The sequence below is a fragment of the Monodon monoceros genome, unplaced genomic scaffold (assembly GCF_005190385.1).
Source record: "Monodon monoceros isolate NGI ecotype Baffin Bay Population unplaced genomic scaffold, NGI_Narwhal_1 Super_Scaffold_2, whole genome shotgun sequence".
NCBI classification, from domain to species: Eukaryota; Metazoa; Chordata; class Mammalia; order Artiodactyla; family Monodontidae; genus Monodon; species Monodon monoceros.
In genome coordinates this window covers 14,244,304-14,264,427 of record NW_021703776.1, presented here as the reverse complement: position 1 = coordinate 14,264,427, position 20,124 = coordinate 14,244,304, and the positions used below count along the sequence as shown (strand labels likewise).

The 20,124-nt window shown below is 41.9% G+C and overlaps 1 protein-coding gene and 1 gene segment (V, D, J or C); both read right to left on the bottom strand.

Moving 5' to 3' along the window:
- Positions 1 to 2,501: 2,501 nt before the first annotated feature.
- LOC114901497 lies at positions 2,502 to 3,186 on the bottom strand. The segment is given in 2 exon segments: positions 2,502 to 2,863; positions 2,979 to 3,186. Coding segments are annotated over 2 exon segments (384 nt in total).
- An 8,389-nt stretch (positions 3,187 to 11,575) lies between these two features.
- Positions 11,576 to 20,124, bottom strand: part of AMPH (amphiphysin) — a 187,154-nt gene continuing 178,605 nt past the window's right edge. The window contains exons 20-22 of one of the 2 annotated variants that reach the window (XM_029233264.1): positions 19,595 to 19,834; positions 17,178 to 17,279; positions 11,576 to 13,529 (exon numbers count right to left, since the gene is read on the bottom strand). In XM_029233264.1, coding sequence (XP_029089097.1) covers positions 13,422 to 13,529; positions 17,178 to 17,279; positions 19,595 to 19,834 — 450 coding nt within the window. In that variant the 3' untranslated portion in view covers positions 11,576 to 13,421. The remainder of the gene's footprint in view (positions 13,530 to 17,177; positions 17,280 to 19,594; positions 19,835 to 20,124) is intronic. The other variant, XM_029233265.1, reaches the window with a different exon arrangement.

Here is a 20,124-nt window from a genome sequence, read left to right as displayed (position 1 = left end):
CATTGCAAATTAGCACCCTTTCCTCTACCTTGGGCTGATGCTCTAAACCCATTCTCAGGGCTGAAAGTAAAGATCACCCAAGACAAAAGAATCAAATGGATTTCCAGGTGGGCCTAGCAATTTTCAGAATTGTGGTTTTTCCAAGTTGACGCTTAGCGAACAGACATCACTTTTCCCACAGTACTAGTATGTACAGGGAGTTGGCAGTAGATGATATGATATGATATGATTTTTAAGGTTTTCCTAGACTTTACTCAGCACTAATTCGATAATATAATGCTGGTTCTATTACTCAAAGTCATTGTGAATCACCCACCTCAGCTGTGAGAGAAAGTTACATTGAGTCAAAGTCATCAGGAGATTTCAGGCATCCATCTGTACAAATTCCCCCATCCACCCATCGGGTAATGCAAACACCTCAATAATAATGGAAATATAGCCCTCACTTCAACAGACATTAATTGAGCCCCTTCTGTGTTTGGTACTGTACATGCTAATCAAATGCTTTCCATGCTCTATGAACCATTTAATTGCCAATGTTTACTTAGGAGAGGGCTGGTTTGCCTCGGGCTGGTTTGCCTTTGGTGTGTGCTGCCGAAGTGTCCTTGATGAAGTTCACTTTAACCTAAAGAAGGGCATGAGGAGTAAGTGACTCCAAATATAGACTTTTGTCCTCCCATAAGGCTTGTTGCTCCATAAGCAAGACCACTGTCAGTCTCACCTGTGTGTGCCCTAAGGGTACTAGGGACCTGTGATTGGAAACTTAGATTGAAATTGATTGGGGATGGCTTCTCAAGAGGCTTTCTTCATAGCTAGCTAATCTCTCTTTAACTAAACTGTAAGTCAGCCACACTATGACAGATGTGATGCTAAGACCTGGATATAAAGAGGTGTGTGTGTGTGTGTGTGTGTGTTCCTGTACGTATAGCTGCCCTCATCATTACTTTGTTTGTTTCATTTATTACTAGCTAACGTTTACTGAGTTCTCACAGTATGCTGAGCACTGGACCAAATCCTTAATATGCGTCATCTCAGGAACACTCACACAACCAGGAGGACCTCTATTTTACAGGTGAGGAAATGGGCTATAGCAGCGATCGGCCTTGTCACATAGCTAGTACATGTCAGAGCCCAAGTCAGACCTAGGTCTCTCTGATACAAGAGGCCAAGGTGTTCACCGCTTGGCTACACCCTATCTGTGGCCAGATAATTGTTGACTATTGAAGAATCAGAAAATGTAAGAGCTATTTGAGACGACAAACCTAAGAATTATTTATCCCTCCATTCTTTTAACCAGAGCAAATGTACTTTCATTTGTTTTATATAAGATCACATTTGAAGAAAACAAAAATCATATTTGTTTCATCATGGCAAAACAACAAAAATTATAAACCATGAGCTGATCTAGAAGTAACCAGCATTCCTGGGAGACTTATAACCCTGAACCGTAGTTGAGGACTGTCATTTCACTGGGGAGTGGCAGCCCAGCAGCCGAAAGGGGGCTCTACAGAAGTGACCTCCAGCTTTGACAAAGCATATGAGATTTGCAATGTCTGCTGTGCACAACGCCTGGCTCAAAGTGTCACACACTTATTGTGGGATAAATGGAATCTTAAGCCAGAAAATGCAAGACTCCCCAAACCTTAATCCAAAGTAGACTTTGACTTGGACTCAATAAGTAGCAGCATTTATAAGTTTTGTGCAAAATCAAATATCACCATTCCAGGGCATGAATTTGATATATTTATTATGCAATCAGCCCTGCTTGTGGTTAGATCATGGTGTGTTTGCTACATTTTAGCCTCTAGGAAAATGAATAGCATTTAGGGACTTCCCTGGCAGTTCAGTGGTTAAGACTCTGCGCTTCCACTGCAGAGGGCCTGGGTTCGATCCCTGGTCCCGCAGCCATGGTGCGGTCAAAAAAAGAGAAAATGATTAGCATTCAATCTAATATCCATTATTTTAATCCAAGGAGATAAGTAGATCATAAAAAACACTAATGAAATACAAATTGACTCATACAAGAAAATGTCACAGATAACGTGGTATATATATCTTGGCAGAAAATAAAAGAGTGAGTAGTGGAGATTGACTCAGATGAATAAACATGGGTGCTCTGGGAAAGCCTGTTGAGAGCAAGATGATTCCCTGAAAACATAACCCTGGTTATTTGCACATACTTCTGAAAGCTTCCTCTAAGAAAATATAGGATTTGGCCACTTCAAATAGAGTCACCTATATAAAAGTTGATCTAGAAAACTGTACAGAAGCATACAGGTGGTAACTGTGGTTTCCTAACTCACAATAGTGAATGAAAACCCAATGATTTTTGTGACCATCTATAGGGGTGGGATAGGGAGGGTGGGAGGGAGACGCAAGAGGGAGGAGATATGGGGATATATGTTCATGTATAGCCGATTCACTTTGTTATAAAGCAGAAACTAACACACCACTGTAAAGCAATTATGCTCCAATAAAGATGTTAAAAAAAAAAACCCAAGGATCATTTATTGAATGACGTGACTCTAATGTCTGCTACTGTGCACTTCCCAGAGGGCACAATAGTAGGTGGCCGCATCTTGTTCCTGTACATTGTGAATGGTGAGGGTCGACGTAGAAGTTTCGGGTTTCTTGTCTGCCTCAAACTTGCCCAGTGTAACGTCTGATTCCTTTCTGACGGTGTTGTTAGATAAAATGTGTAGCAGGTGCTGCATGGCTTCACCAGGTCTTTCTTGATACCAATATACAGACACTTTAGAAATGGTTACACCAGATACCACGCATTCCAGGCGGGCTGTTTTTGACAGCTTTTTGGTACTGGAGAGTTGAGGTTGCTCTAGATGACCTGCACCATACACACATACTGGAAAAAAAAAAAAAAAAGGAGGAGAGTAAACAAACCAGAACCTTGGAATTTTTTAAAATGACAAAATTAGAAAATATTGGTCAAAGGCTATTAAGGGAAAAAAACAACTTACAAGCCCCAAGGACTGTCAGAGTGAGCACGTGGAACAGCGACGGCATGTCTGCAGGAACTGTGCTCTCCTCCAGGACAGCCTGGAAGCGCTGCTGAGAATAGTTTCAGACCAGTGGGGCTTGGCTGAGTCAATCAAGTCTAACTTCCTATTGGTGACGGTGACACGGCTCTTTCCTCATTGTGAAGGAGTGTTTCTCACCACCTGCTATTACACCCTCTCCAAGACAGTAGTTCAAGCTCCTCCAGCTTACTATAGACCACACAGATGGCCACCTTAGAACTCTGACGGGACTCATTTTTCCAAGCGGTATTCATGAATCTGCCATGACGTGCAAGGCATTGTGCTAAGTTCTTTGGGTGTAATAAAGATGCAAAGATAGGGCATCTAAACGTGGAGAGCTGTCTAATGGGGAGATGGGGTGACAATGCCGTGATCGTGGTATTTATTCTCTCTTTTCTCCCACTGCCTTTCGCAGAAGAAATCCTCCATAACCCCAGAGAGGTGGCAGGCCAGAGCTGGTGAGGAAAGAAGGAGGGTGATCTGGGCTGGGTTATGCATCATTGGGCCCACAGAGAACTTCTGTAACCAGCTGGAGAGACTTCGGTTCATCCGTCTGCTTACATCTGCTCAGTTACCCACACACACCTACAGCATAGGGTGCTACTGACCACCTTCAGGGTCTGGAGACTCCATTCCAGTTTGTTTGCTTCCATTTAAATTTCAGGTTTATGTCTTCCCCCTTGGCTCCCTGGATGATATATCAAATCCCAGTTTCTCGTCTGTGAAACAGGATTTCCTCTTTCTGGATTCCTGAGTTTCCTTTCAGTCTGGTTTTCTTTCTCTAACCCCAAGATATTTCACCTGTTTAGGGTATTTTTAAGAAATTAAGGGTTTAGTCTCTGGATCATCAGAAGGTTTCATTTGAAAGTGACAGGTTCTGATAGGTTCAGACGAAAGGAGGGGACACTGCTGGCTCAGATAAACTCCACGTGGCTGCCAGCCTTCCAGACTTCCTTGTCAGGTGAATGGTCCCGTCCTGGGGCTCTGCCTGGGGTCCCCGGCTCTCTGGACAGACAGCAACGTAACCCCATCAACAGTGGGCTGAGGGGAGATGGTCCTTCTCAGGACAGAGTCACCAAATAGGGACATTTGCAGAGTCTGACATGAGACCCTGTAATTCTGTGAGGCTATATTGCTTTGGAAAAGATAGAATGACAGCTGGAATCCAAGAACTGCCACTTGAAGGATGTGTGTCCTTGGGCAAGTCACTGTAAATGGGAACAATGGTGTTTACTCTGGTTATGCTGTCCACCCTGTGCCAGGGATTGTGTCAAGTTGTTTGTTTTTTAAATAAATACTATCTAAGTTGGTCTTAAGTACCATTTAATTCTTATAACATTTTAATCCTTGTAATAATACTTCAAAGTACTTATATTCAACCACATTTGACAGATGAGAGAATCAGAATCTTAAAACATTTCGTCTGCTCGGGATCTTTTTTTTTTTTTACATCTTTATTGGAGTATAATTGCTTTACAGTGGTGTGTTAGTTTCTGCTTTATACCAAAGTGAATCAGCTATTCGTATACATATATCCCCATATCTCTTCCCTCTTGCGTCTCCCTCCCACCCTCCCTATCCCACCCCTCTAGGTGGTCACAAAGCACCGAGCTGATCTCCCTGTGCTATGCAGCTGCTTCCCACTAGCTATCTATTTTACATTTGGTAGTGTATATATGTCCATGCCACTCTCTCAATTCACCCCAGCTTACACTTCCCCCTCCCCGTGTCCTCAAGTCCATTCTCTATGTCTGTGTCTTTATTCCTGTCTTACCCCTATGTTCTTCATAACCTTTTTATTTTTTTTTAGATTCCATATATATGTGTTAGCATATGGCATTTGTTTTTCTTTTCCTGACTTGCTTCCCTCTGTATGACAGTCTCTGGGTCCATCCACCTCACTACAGATAACTCAATTTCGTTTCTTTTTATGGCTGAGTAATATTCCATTGTATATATGTGCCACATCTTCTTTATCCATTCATCTGTCAATGGACACTTAGGTTGCTTCCATGTCCTGGCTATTGTAAAAAGAGCTGCAATGAACATTGTGGTACATGACTCTTTTTGAATTTTGGTTTTCTCAGGGTATATGCCCAGTAGTGGGATTGCTGGGTCATATGGTAGTTCTATTTTTAGTTTTTTAAGGAACCTCCATACTGTTCTCCATAGTGGCTGTATCAATTTACATTCCCACCAACAGTGCAAGAGGGTTCCCTTTTCTCCACACCCTCTCCTGCATTTATTATTTGCAGATTTTTTAATGATGGCCATTCTGCTCAGGGTCATTTAAGAAGTAGGTAATGGAGCCTGGATTCAAACCCAAGTCTAACAAATTACAAAGCCTGTGCCAACATCTGTTCAATACATAAAGGTGATGTATATGTGTGTGTGTGTGTGTATATATATATATATATACACACACACACACACATATATATATATATATGATGTCTTTTTAAATTATAATATGCAAGGGACCATGAAGAAAATTTCAGAAATATTACAGAAACTCAAGAATAACTCTCACACACCAACACACAAAGACTATAAGATATTCTTGAAGAACCTACATTCATTAACGTGGTTGACCTCAAAAAGTAAAAGAAATTTCTTCTAACACTTTTGATTTAATAGTTGATGGCCTTTTAAAAAGCCTAATTTTCTTGAGGTTGTAACAGAAATCATTGATCCATTAAATGATAACAAATACCCTTTATTGAATGTGAAACATTGTACATACTTATCCCTCCTTTGCAAGCATAAAAGCATACTTATGCCCATTTTACAGATGAAACAGAGGCTTAGAGAGGTTAAGTAACTTACTCGAGGTTGCCTAGGGAATAAAGACACACCAAGAATTTGAGCCAAGTCAGCCAGTCTCCAGAGCCTGTGCCCTAAGTAACATGCTTGGCTGTTTATGATTCAGGAATTACTTTGTCTCCTCACTGGACTGTTTCATTTTAATGCAAACTGTGGGGTTACTGTACATCGGATCTGTTCTCAATTCGTGCTTCCTGCTTACAAAGTGCAGTAGTATTTGGATGCATTCACTTACGCTAACTTCTAGCACCCCCTTTTGGCCATAGGAGATATGTCATACATGTTATATTCCCCTGCATCGGAGCCCCAGTAAGTGATGTCTGTTAACAGCAGACTCAGCATGATGAATGAAAGTGCCCTGGAATGCAAGGCAGGAAACTTGTTTTTCCAATTGTATTCCTAATATGCTTGGTATTTTTAAGCAAGCGACTCCTCCTTGCAAGGCCCCCATTTCCCCAGCCTCAAAATGAGAGGAGAGGGTGATGTTTTTGGTCTCTTCCAATTCCAATAATTTGTGATTCTGAACTGAATTGACACTCCAGTTGTTGAAATAACAGGTGTGGCAGGATGCAAAAGATGAAATCTTATCATTTTGGTTTTGATGTAATAATAATGCATGTTGCTTGCTTCCTCTTGACAATAACTGCTCTAGAAAACTTTTATTCTGAGTAGGTTCCTTTGCAAAACCCCATTAATTCCTAAGTGCATTGTGAGGGTATATATAGCCACTGGCTTTGTTACCCAGCCTGGCCACTACAGAAAGTACTTCCTCCAGCAAACTTGTCCCAAGCCGGTGCAAAGGAAATGCTCAAATATCGCACCTGGAAAAGATGCAAACGTTGAGGCATGGAGAGAGCCCAACGTGCTCACGCGCACGCACACACACACGTGCACACACAGATATATGTACATGACTACAGTACATACCCAAAGCTGAATTATGCTGATTATCATAGGTAATTGGTTCTGGCTCTGTTGAGAAACTAAGAGAGAAGACCTTCAGTAAATCTAAATATGCCTACAAAATAGAATTCTCTTGGGGATATTTAGAATTTGCCATCTGTCTGTACCACCCCCATGCTTCAAGTTTATTTATAATTTTAAAGTGTTGTAATGTTTCATGGTTTTTAAAAACCAAAAGGATTATCAACAACATACTCAGTATGCCTGTCTCTGAGGGACATGGTAGTTGACTATGGTTTGGAAAACATCTTGGCTAAAAACTAGATTCTCACACCTTCTTTCATTTTCATTTCACAGAGACCCCCAAAGGCTTGTGTCAATACCTGACTCCAGTTTTTAAATGCAGGAGCATCCTCATTCTGGGTTTGCTTTAATTGCCTTGGAGGAGAACATTGCCTTGAAGGTGAGGTCAACTCCATGACTAGTGGACCATGGCCAGGTCCAGCTAGACATCCGTTGGTAGCCAGTGTACCTGAATTTTCCCTGAAGAAGGAAAAAGTTGGGTTGTCCACAACCACTGAAGAAAATGAACCAATTCCCCTTGGGTTAACCTGATCTTAATTTACCAGTTGAAACCATTCTTGAGATTGAGGGGAGATAGGTTGTCGACAATTAAGTCTCAAAGCTCAAATACGAGGTTTTGATGGCTTGTCCTGGAATTAGCATTCTCTGAGTTTCTCCATGGTATATATTTTCTGATTGCTTTTTGGGTTTTGTGTATTTTTTAACCTTCATTCTCATTTTTGTGTGTGTCATATTTCTCAGTGTAGAGCACACTATCACCATTAATCTGTACCAGTCATGTTACATAGTTTTACATATTTGTTATTTATTTTATTCTTTTTTCCCCTTCTTTCCCTATTCCAGTTCCTCCATAGATGCTCGATCTGTTATGTCCTTCAAGCTTATGTATCTGGGAAAACTAGAGTATCATTTGTGAAGAATGTATTTTTGCGTTGATATAAATGGCACAGCAACCTCACCTGCCTGTGTCTGTACATCTGTCTGCTCACCTGGTTTACTGCTCTTCACAGCTCGCTGCATCCATCCCCCAGGGACCAGCACCTCACCTGCTGCCCGCTCCTGGACATCCCCAGCTATGCAGTGACTGACACCTCAGAGGATCTCTTCATGCCCAGAGTAAGCAATTCCCTGGGAAGGTAACCCCAGGGTTGTAGGTCACAGGGACTACATATACACATGTTCACTAAATACCGTCAGTGCTATGTTAGCTGACATTTTAATTTTCACCAACCTGCTGGCTACCAAGCAGTATCTCACTAGTCTATGAGATTATTGGCACTGGTCTGACTATTAGGAAGCTGAAGGTCTCCTTTTATGCCTGGTATCCACTCAAGTGTCTCCTCCAGAGCCTTGCCTATTCAAGTTCTTAATACAGAGCAAAAAGAAGGGTGGATAGCAGAGGGGCAAGCCTATGTTAGAGCCAGGATGCCTAGGCTATAGCCTGGCCCTGCTGTTTATTGGCTGTGTGACCTGGAGGAAGTTCCTTCATGTCACTCACTGTACCTTAGCCTCATTTACAAAAGGGAAAAACAGCAACTACCTCACAGATTAATGAAGATTAATACTTGCAGAACACTTAGGTGAGTGTCTGGTAAATAATAGACATGCAATAAATGTTAGTTATTATATACTATATATTATATAATAATATACTATAATATATAATACTGTATATTATTACATAATATGTATATTATACTTACTATTACAAGTAATTTATTAATATTATAAATACAAAGATAAATAACAAACATAAGTGAATTATTAAAATTGTATTAAGATAATACTAATTATTAGTTTTTTGTTGACTTGAATAAGTTTAAGATACTTATCTTAAAGATATAAGTATCTTAAACTTATAAGATACTTATCTTTTGTGACTTTCGGCTGTCATGAATATTCTCAGCAAATCTATCATCTCTCTACTGATTTTGTCTCAAGCATCATTCATTAGATAGAAATTCTCAATTTTGTAGTCAAACCATTTTTTGGCCATATACTTTGGGTACTTTCTTATAGTGAATTTCAGATTGGGGATTGGAGTTTCTGGGCTTCCCTGAATTAATCCATCACTCAGTACCTTGTTCCTTTGCTTGGTGCACTTGTGTATAAGGTCCTGGAGCAGACTCGGAATACTGAGAAGGTTGGTAGAGAGTTTTCAGTTAGTGGGGGAAACAAAGGGCTAACTGATATCCTTTTTACACTAAATTCAATGAGCCGAACAGGTGTGGACAGAGGAGTGAACTGGTGAGAAAGCTTTGTCCAGGAGATGGGACTTAATCTGTGCCTGGAGGGAGGGAGCATTGCAGAGGCAGACACGAGGGGCGGGCATTTCAGGAGGAGGTTGCAGTGCAGTGAGCAAAGGGTAGAGGTGCAGCGGGAGGGCAGGATGTACCAGTGAGGAAGGTCCTCTGACGGAAGCAGAAGACAAGCATCGGTAAAGACGTGCAGGGCTTTGAAAGCCAAGCAGAGGCATGGGGATTCCGCATTAGTGTGTGTGTGTGTGTGTGTGTGTGTGTGAGAGAGAGAGAGAGAGAGAGAGAGCGGGAGGGAGGGAGACCAAGAGGGGAGTGCTAACCCTTTGACATCAGTGTAGGTAAATGGTCTGGGGAGTGGAGGATAAACTAGGAAGAAGGGAAGCAGGGAGATAGTGGGACGACAAGCACCAAAAGTCTTCCTTGGCAGGGATAAGGACCACTCCCAGATGCGGTAGCAGGGATTAAAGCACAAGATTGCCTGACATTTTGAGAAAAGAAACAAAGGCAGGTGCTTGGAATCTGGAAAAGGAATGGCAGAGGCGAGACCTCACATTTCCAGGCCCAGAGCTCTGAAGAGGGGGACCCCTCAGTGGTGGGTTGCAGCGGGGTTTTGAGAGCAGTTCCTTGAGCGCCAGGTCTCAGTCCATGTGGTCCAGTGCACAGTAATTGACACTTAGCATGAGCCTTACAGATGTTTAATGAATGACCATGCAGACTTGGAAGCAGTAATGGGAGCCTCCAGGGAAACATGCTCTGGACAGCGGGTGTACAGACCTAGAGAGAGGGAGACTGATGCTGCCCTGCCCCGCCACCCCACTCCAGCAGCCATTGGAAGAAGCAAGAAAACAAGGAAAATGAGTCTCTTGGAACCTTACAGAGTTTGGAGAAGCCTGGCGGCATCATCAGATGTCGCAGAAATCACTTGGTCGCTGGCCGGTTCTTGGAGAGAAGAGCGTAAGGACACTGAGCCTGATTCTATTATTAACAGGGAGAGGGTGTAACGGTGTCAGCCGTGTGGCAATGTGCCGTAGACCAGGCGCTCCCGCACTGGCTTTCATGGCACTAAAAGGCATCAAGAGGTGTTTTCCCAGAGCAAATGGCAGACGCACCCTGGTGGGTACAGAGGAGTAGGAATAAGCACATGACCTTGATCCAACCTATAAAAATGAGGCAACCTCAGTGTTGGACCTGGGACCACAGGGGACTGGGAATTAACTGGATTTTAAGAAAGTGAGTTTAGATAGCCTTTGAAAGAGTTTCAAGGTACCTAGCCTGCCTCTCAATCTGCATAGAATTAAGGGGTGTGTCTCAATTACCCCTTCAATGGAAAAAGTCAGTATGTGTTCCCAGTAAGCAATCATAACAAAGGATAGCCAATGAGGCACTAACTCTTGGGTTGGCTGAAAAGTTCACTCGGGTTTTCCGTAAAACGAACTTTCTGACCCACCCAATATCTGGATGGACTATTGAGCTTATTTTAGCATATTTTATTGGTTATTATGAAAAAGTACCAAACCCACGCTCTATACCTCGAGGAAGGCTGCCCTGAACAGCTAAGGTTTGTCTAGTCGTGGTCCTGCTGTGGAGTCGAGGATGAGTAGAAGCACACGGCTCTCAGATCTCTAAGTTTGCGAAGAGAATACTGGTCAACATCTCCTCCATGCAGCTACCAATGTCTGATGCCATTACTCCAAGTCCTAGGACTTGGATGCTATCATATATCATGCTGGGAAGACAGTAGCTACACCACCACCCAAGAAAACTGTGTGACCAGCACATGTCCAAGGTCTGGTACACAGCGTTCATAAAGTCTTTAGTTGGGTTCCAAGTAAAAACCCGGAGGCAGCTTGGGCTCCTTTGAAAAAAGCAGGAGAGTCCTAGCAAGGCAAATGAGTTATTTCTCAGGCTTTGAGGTGTTCATGCATTTTGTGTGAAATAAAGCACTGAGTCTCAGGCATCTTTAAACTCATTGATTTCTTAAAACTCCTGCAGTTTCCCAAAGGTTTTTTCTTGAATGGGCCATCAGAATGGACCATGGGGCCATGCTGGGTTTTTCTAGTAGATTGAGTTTGGGCTTTTTTAGGTAATGAGAGGGCTCAGAATTCTGAACCTGCATACTCTTTCCATGGAAGCCCATGGATGTGGTGTTCTGGCTCTCTCAAAAGCTGTCCTGGCTTGGTCAGAAAGAGCTGGCCCAGGTGGAAGCAGTGTGACAGCATGGTGCATGGAACTTTTCCATCCCAGGTGGCACTGAGATATTAAAAATCCAAATTGTCTGAGGACTTTGCCCTGCAACTATATACGTCACTCAGTCTATATGTGGAATTGGCAGGAATGCCAAGTAGGTGTATGTTTATGAGAACCATAGGCTTCCGTATCTGACTTTGTGAAGGTCCTCTGATCTATCTGAAGGTCTGAGTCCTACTAGATTTGTAAGAGAAATCTTAAAAGATGAAGAGGAGGCTAGGATAGGGCTTCCTGGGTCAAGGCCTTTCATGAGGATCCAGTTTCCCTGGAAATCAGCCCCTGGAAAAATCTTGGGTCGATAATAGCTGTTTCTCTATCAACACTTAACCACCCACTAAGCGTCCAAGTGAGTAATCCACCAGGAGAAATGAAATCATGAATCACGAATACGCACCAAATTTAAAATTCTAATAACACCCATTCTAGGTCAGTTTATACTGAGTACAATTATACTAGCAGAAAAGAGTCTAAATCAACTGAAAGGGTTTTAAGAATTCTCTTCTATAAACAATGGTCCAGTGAATTGACTCTTCTATGTCATCTCATCTATTTTTTTGTATGTACCTCCAAACATAAACATGTCAGAAAGAAAAGTAACCCAAAAAAATGAGGCTGGTGTGAGAAGAAACTGCTGATTACGGACGTCGTCAGATTTCTGTGATACACAGACTAGGGCAGCGACAGCCGGCACCTCGGAGGGGTCTCCACTGAAAGCTGTTATTTGTGCTGTAGTGATTGCTAGGCAGCAGGGACCACCGAGTGACCAGCAATGACTGGGATGCAGGGGTTTGCGGAAGGGAGGCGGGCTGTGAAGCACAACCCAGAGGAACAAGCATATTTCTGCACAAATAACAACTCCAACATGGACTGTTTCAAGCAGTGTACCCGAATGAGACAAGCTTTCCATAACAAATGACTCATCGGAAGGAGTCAAGGTCATTGCTGGAGATTACCCAAGGTTTATTTGGAATGACACAGCACTGAAAACAGACTCGTTACAGATGACTTGTGGATACAGCATACATCATCTATATCTTATTTTCGGACGATCTGTGAAGATGAGTTGCATCAATAAAAAGAGGTGGAAATATATAGGAGCTTTTTGAAATAGTGTTCTTTGGGGGTGGATTGAAATGCCCCGATCATCAGCCAGCCAGTCTCAGAAAGGCAGAAATTAAGACAATTTAGCTGCTAATCCCTACTCGCCCACCTCCAGTCCTAGTGGCTGGACATCCAGATCATCAGACTCTGCTTTCTCCAAAGGGGCAGCAGCTCCGACGTGCCGTTAGTCATCGCATCCTGAAGAATGCACATTCCGAACACAGATACTGTCCACCGTTTTGGCAATGGGATGGCTGGTTTTGCCCAGAGGCAAAACTGCAACTGTGATTCCAGACGGAATGAGAGCAACGCATGTTATCAATGACACATAAGAGGCTAAAAGCTACAATGGGAAGGAGGGAGCGCAACTATGTATATGTAGCCTTGTGCATACACATAGATCCAGGAGTGATGAGAAATAGCTCGTGTGACTCTGTGTCCATATATATATAGAGAGAGAGAGGTGCTGGTAAAGAACAGTGACAACTTTTGCAGCAGTTTCGTTTTAAACACAGTAAATGTGAAAGGGAGAGAGAGAGAGAGCACGTGCTCACACCTGCACAGGGGAATAGATAATCTCGTATTACAGGACAATTCATCACGTCTTCTGCAGGGAAGCCACTCAATACCATACACTTGGTGCAGAGAAATTAAGGTTCTGGTCTGGAGAAAGCTACTTTAGAACTGGTGGGAGGGGGTCGAGTATACAAGTCTCCACAGCTTGGACAAAGCACAGACAAACCTGTTAGCAAGAACGTGGGAACCAGTGAAGACTTTTTCCTTAATTTACTTGGTTTTTTTTTCCTCTAAACATTTGTTTGCACACATGCTTCATTGACATAGCCTCCCAAACTTTGTCTGGCATTGGTCTGCAAATCACTGAGTGTCATAGCAAAAGTGAACTCTTCAGGTTTTCACAAAGGTTTAAAAACCCAGTAATCAGGCTCTTTCTACAATACTTTTGGCCCTAATCCAGGTGCCGGGTGAAGTTCTCTGGAAAGAGGCCTTTGTACGTGGCGAGGTCTCTGTACTGAAGCCAGTCTGATTCCTTCACGCCTACCAGCCAGCCTGCATCCTGCAAGACAAAGACAGGGCTTTCAGAGTCCAACAAACTACTGGAAAAATCTGCACTGCCAAAGATTAATAAAATAATGGGTTTAATGAGCATTGCGGTCCTGCACGAGGATGATGCATTACATGTAAACAGGTGTGCTGAGCTCAGGGGGAAGGCTTGTCCCAAGTAAGTTGTTAGTTAAAAAAAAAAAAAAAAGGAGTAAACATTTGAAATTATTTTATGTATATTGTTAATTGAAGGTTAATATTAATATTATAATTTTGTATATAGTTAATTGATGCTAACTGGATTATGACGTAAGTCCTTAAGGAAGAGGAAAGAATTAGAATTATAGCCAGTGCAGGGAATTCCCTGGCAGTCCAGTGGTTAGGACTGCGTGCTCTCACTGCCGAGGGCCGGGGTTCAAACCCTGGTCAGGGAACTAAGATCCCACAAGCCGAGCAGTGTGGGAGGGAGGGAGGAAGGAAGGAAGGAAGGGTTATAGCCAGTGCAAAGAGAGGGACACTGGGTGAAAACATCATACACAGGACCATTTCCTGTCCTGTGGATCACAGTGAAAAAAAGGCTTGAGGACCAGTGGGCTGGAATATAGTGCTGACAAGGCCATGGAAGGTCTTTTATTTCATCCTCAACCACTTGCTTATAAGAAGGAACTCTGTCTGCCAGCTCGTATCATGTAACTGAAATAAACCACCATATACAAGGCTTACCAAATACTAACAGCTCGATATGTGTTGCCTGATATCACTATCGTGTTTGTTGTTTTTCAAGTTTATATAAACTACAAAGCTGTTTGATGTCATGACATTCTTGCTGGCAACATTTGTAGAGTCTTTGTAAATTACTCCTCAAAAACATTTCTCTATCACATAGGCATGCCCTCACAAAAATAAAGATAGTTAACCACGGAAAGTTTAAAGAACCCATCCGTGCATGGTCATACAGCACGGGAGACCAAACGTAAAACTGAGAAACAGAGGCTGCCATCTGCCCTTGGCCTTCTGGAGATAAGCAGAGTCTAGCTGGGAAAAGCTGAGTTGAAGGATCTATTTTAAACACACAAACCATATGAAGTGAAACGAGAGGGAAATGACTACCTTTATTATGTTAACCAATGCAGGAAAGAGATCTCACTTAAAATGAGGGATAGCCGGATTTAATCTGAACCAATCCCCAATATAGTTCAAGTACATCAGATAAAACAAGGTCTCAAAAATTAAATAAAGAAGCTGAATACATTCCCTTTGATATAATCTGAGACCATAAACTGATGCTGCTATATAGACAAGAAATATAAGCATTTAGACAGGCCAATATTTGAAGGCAGAAAAAAATAACACTGAGAAAAAAAATGATTCAATAAAATAACTGATAAAATCCTAGCTGACGAGGAAAAGTGCCCTCTATAAAATTATGATGTTATGTATGTGAAGGACAAAGTTATACTTAGAGTAAAAGATGATAACTAAATATTTTCTAAACCTCTAGTAGACATATAAAAGGTCATATTTTCCCCTCAAGTGTCTATATTTGACTTTATTTACAGCAGGTGAAAAATCTAATGCAGCCAAGTGGAGTCACGCATTTTAAAATAGTTTCAATAAAAATAAAAATAAAGGGCTGGCACAAACCCATAATCAAGATATATTCCAACACATACATTCTGAAATGCAACTTATAAAGTGAAGAATCATAGTTAATATCAATCTTTAGTGAGGAAAATATAGAAAATTAAACTTTAACTGCTTAAAACATGTGGTAGACTAAAGATTTCCAGTTTTGGTGGCGGCAAAATAGCTGGTATCAGACAAATGCTTTTGCATAGAACGGTTATAAACACTAGAACAACTATATATTTATATGTAGTTATATATACATATGCATACAGAAATGCAACTATTTATATTTAGAAATGACAGCTATAAAATATAAGTTTATATATTAGAATTTGACAAATAACGGAGTTGTGCATGTATAACAACTATTTGAAAGCACTGAGAATGACCAAAAGCAGGTAGAAACTGGGGGATATTTGACCCTTGAAACTGCATTGGGTGAGATCTGTTAATAGAGCTTTCTCCCTGAGGATCAGCCTCAGTCTGGGTGACGCAGGGCATTCAGAGAAGCACTTTTACGGAGAATATCTTGAAAGAGAGAACTACTATCTTCGGTACGCGGGCCTCTCACTGCTGTGGCCTCTCCTGTTGCAGAGCACAGGCTCCGGACGCACAGGCTCAGCGGCCATGACTCACGGGCCCAGCCGCTCCGCAGCATGTGGGATCTTCCCGGACCGGGGCACGAACCCGCGTCCCCTGCATCGGGAGGCGGACTCTCGACCACTGCGCCACCAGGGAAGCCCAGAACTACTATCTTGAAAGAAAGAAGTACTAAGAAATTTAAAGCAGCTATTGTAACTCAGTTCAAGTACTTAAACTGAAAGATGGTAATAATGAGAACAGATGGGAAAACCTCAGCAAAAAACAGAAACTATATAAAAGAAAACATAGAAATTATAGGCCTGTGTAAGTAATATCTGAAATTAAAAATTCCCAAGATCAGATTAACAACAAATTCAACACAGCGGAAGGATCACTGTACTCAGAGAAGATCAATGGAAATTATCCAATGTGAGTACAAAGAGGAGTAAATACTGAACAAAAAACCCAGAGTCTTAGACATCAAGAAGTCCAACATATATATAGTTGGAGACAGAGGAGAAAGAGGTGAAAGAGAGCGAAAAATTAGGAAATAATAGCCAAAAACCTTCCGAATGTAATAAAAAAAAAATCAAGATACAAGTCTAAGGAGCTCATGAACCCCAAGCATGAAACCTATAAAAAAAAAACACCTAAGCACATTAGAGCTGAATTGATGAAAACCAAAGATACAGAGAAATTCTAAAAAGTACTCAGGAGTATACTGAGTACACAGTGTATCCTGAGAAACAAGGTTAAACAAATTACAGCTGACTTCTAATATAAATAGGAGAGAGCAGAAAACAATGGAGCAACATCTTTAACGAGTTGAAAGACAAAAAATCCAACTCAGAATTCTTCCTCTAGTGAAAAATCTTTAAAAATGAACATGAATAAAGGCAACAAATAAACGTCATGTAAACAAATGCTGAGAGGATTTACTGCTAGATCAGCACTCTAGGACTCAGATCCGTAAGAAGAAATCAGAGCACTGGAAATGGCAAACATGTTGGTAAATATAAAAGACTAGCTTTTTTCCTCTTTATTTCTTTAAAAGATATCTTATGGTTAATGCAAATATATATATAAATTTATATTTTATAATATACTTTATAAGTATAAAATATATTTGATATATATTTTACATATTTTCCTAAGTTTATAATGAGGTGTTTAATGATTTTCAGATACCTAGACACTTTTGCCTGATATTGGTAATTTATGCTTTGTCATCTATTTGTATTAAAAATATATATATATGTAATAACATCCCAATGGCATCCCAAAAGAAGTGTCCTAAAAATCTAGTTAGTGATGCTGTGACCTTAAGCCCTTTTCAGAGCTGTCACACAGCATCTCAGAAGGTAGAAACGTCTTCAGGAAGTCACTGTGCCCAATTGACTCTCAGGAAAAACCAATACGGCCTGCAGCACTTTCCACTCTCATCCTTTACCTGGTCAGCTTCCGAATCTGAGGGCACCACCAACACCACGTCACCCCTTTGTAAGGTAAGCTCATCAGAATTTGCTGCCTCGAAGTCATGCAGTGTTTCCACCTGCAAAAGATTGTAAGAGAACCGATTCATTTTAGAAAGAAAAGGAGATGTAAAATTAAAGTATCTCAGCCAGATTATCGGCAGGCTCTCTAAGAAGCATCTCCAAGCTGGATAAAATAGGATGAAGATGAGTCACACCCCAAGGAAGAAGGCTGTTGAAGACAGAAAAGAAATCCTCATCTCTGTTTACTTAAAATATCCGAGTCTTACAGACTGATACTGAGGCCACTTGAATGTATATTTAGTAAAGCAATGCCTTCTGCAAGAACTAAAATGTAGTGTATTAATGAAATTTTAATTCATCATATTTTTGTTAGAGATTTGTATTGTATTATCATCAATGTTTTGTTACTGTTTGTTTTTTAACCTGAAGTAAAGATACCTAGTGAAAAGTTCCTCTAACCCCAGCTTCTGTAAAATAATAATTGAGAGCTTGCGTGTTATATAGGAATTACTAATTAAGCCTGTGATCAATTTCTTTATAAGCAAACTTCCTTCCCTATCTTACCCTTTAAACCATGACAATCTGTTTCTTTTCCTTCTCTCTTTTTCTGGTTTTGAATTGAAATATATTTGACATGTGACATTGTATAATTTAAGGTATACACCGTGTTAATTTGATACATTTATATATGGTAATATGATTGCCACTGGAGCCATAGCTAGCTCCCGATCAGGTTACATAATTATCATTTCTTTTTAGTGGTTGGGTTAATTAAGTTCTAGTCTTTTAGCAGGTTTGATGACTATAATACAACAGTGTCATCTATATTCACCATGGATTAGATCTCTAGGTCTACTTTACTACTTGCTGCAAGTTTGCATCTTTTAACAACATCTGTCTTAACCCACCACCCTTCTTTCCCTTTTTTTTTGAAAGATTTCTTTAAAATTTGATTATAGAAAAAATTTTAAAAGCAAAAGGAGAAAGAGTACTATAATGAATCCCCATGGACTCATCACCCAGCTTGGATAATGATTTAGTCATGGCCAGTTTTCTCTCTCCCATGTCCCTCGCCTCAACCCCACTGCCAAGATTAAACACCTGGCTTTTAAGTTGTGTATCCTGCATACAGAATCATAACATGTCAGAGCTGGAAATGACTATCAAATTCATTTTTCTGATGAGAAAACTGAAGCCCAGAGAGAGGGTAAGTGCAATTCCCCAGCTCACACTGCAGCTAGTGGGCAAAGCCAGGGAGGGACCCAGCCAGGCCTGGCTTTGCATGGCACCTGCCCCCTTGATTTCATGTCACCTGCCCCCTTGATTTCATGTCCTCTTCTTAAAACAGAACCCAGTGGGACACATGTCCTCACTGGCCACAAGTCTAGCTTTTTTCTCCACATTAATTCATTCATCAATCCCACGTGGACCCACTGGAGGTGACAAGGTAGCAGTTACTTTCTAATGAGCAGAGAGAGAAGAAGAGGATTCTACTCAATCCCACCCCGACAAACACACATGGAGTTAACACTTTTTAAAAGACAAAGAGCTGAATTAGGAAATGCAAAATCAAACATGCAAATTAACATTCCAACTATATTCTGTTAGGCAGGATTATCTGCCTTTAACCCCCGGCTTAAACTAGGGTATTAGGCTTAAGTATTAGGTATTTACTGGGTTTTTGGTATGCACCCTTCCATTTATGAAGACTTTAGTAGCCATTTGATGGCCTCTCTGAGCAAAACCTTCTTGCCATTATTATTATTATTATTATTTATTTATTTTTTGCGGTACGCGGGCCTCTCACTGTTGTGGCCTCTCCCGTTGCGGAGCACAGGCTCTGGACGCGCAGGCTCAGCGGCCGTGGCTCACGGGCCCAGCCGCTCCGTGGCACGTGGGATCTTCCCGGACCGGGGCACGAGCCCGTGTCCCCTGCATCGGCAGGCGGACTCTCAACCACTGCGCCACCAGGGAAGCCCCTTTGCCATTATTTTTTATCCTTATCGTGGAAGCCCATTAAGATTATTAACTTTCAAAATAGTTATTGACTCCCTACTCTGTGCCATGCACTACAACAAGGCGCCAGAGCTGACTGAACGATTCATGGGGGACCAGATGAGCACACGGGTGATTTCAAGCCCTGGGCTCTAGGGGGCGCTCGGGAGGGCACACCCATTCACTACCAAGGGGCATATCATTTATCCAATGAACCTCAGTTAACTGCAAATCAAATGCAACACGGTTCTCAAGTAGGGCTAAATTTAATTACACTCTGTTCTCCATCCAAAGTGACAGATTTTTCTATTACATTTTCCTGACATTGAATAAAATAAGAAAAAGAAAGCAAAATAAAAAGAAGAAATGTTAAGACCTTGTAGAGGAAACCGGGAGGCCCTTCCTGGAGGGCCTCGCTTGCGGAGGGGGCGGCCGGCTGGGAGGCCTTGCCCGCCTTCTGCTCCTCCGAGGCCAGCGCTGGTGTCTCGCCGGTGGAGCCCGGGAGAGCCGCGTCAACAGTTGCCTCCTTGGACTCTGCACCCATGGTGTCTTCGTGTTCTCCCTCCCCTTCATTGTTGGAGGCGGGCTCTATGACCACCGAAGGGATGACCTTCTCCTAAAGGAAGAAAAATGTAGTTGGCAGCGACTGGGAAAGAAGGCTTCTATACCCTCCAAGAGTGGCCACTACCCCACCCCACGCTGCCTGGCTCCACTGTCCCCACCTCCCCCATCCAGCTAAATGTCTGCTGTTCCCTTATTCTGGCCTTTGGCCCTTCCACCTTGTGGCACCTCCCTCCCGACATGGCTTCCTTTCTATCTCTCCTGAGACAGAAGCCCTTAGTAGGACTAATTTCTGGATCCTTGAACAACCAGGCAGTTTGGTAAGAGTGAGGTTACTAGAGAAAC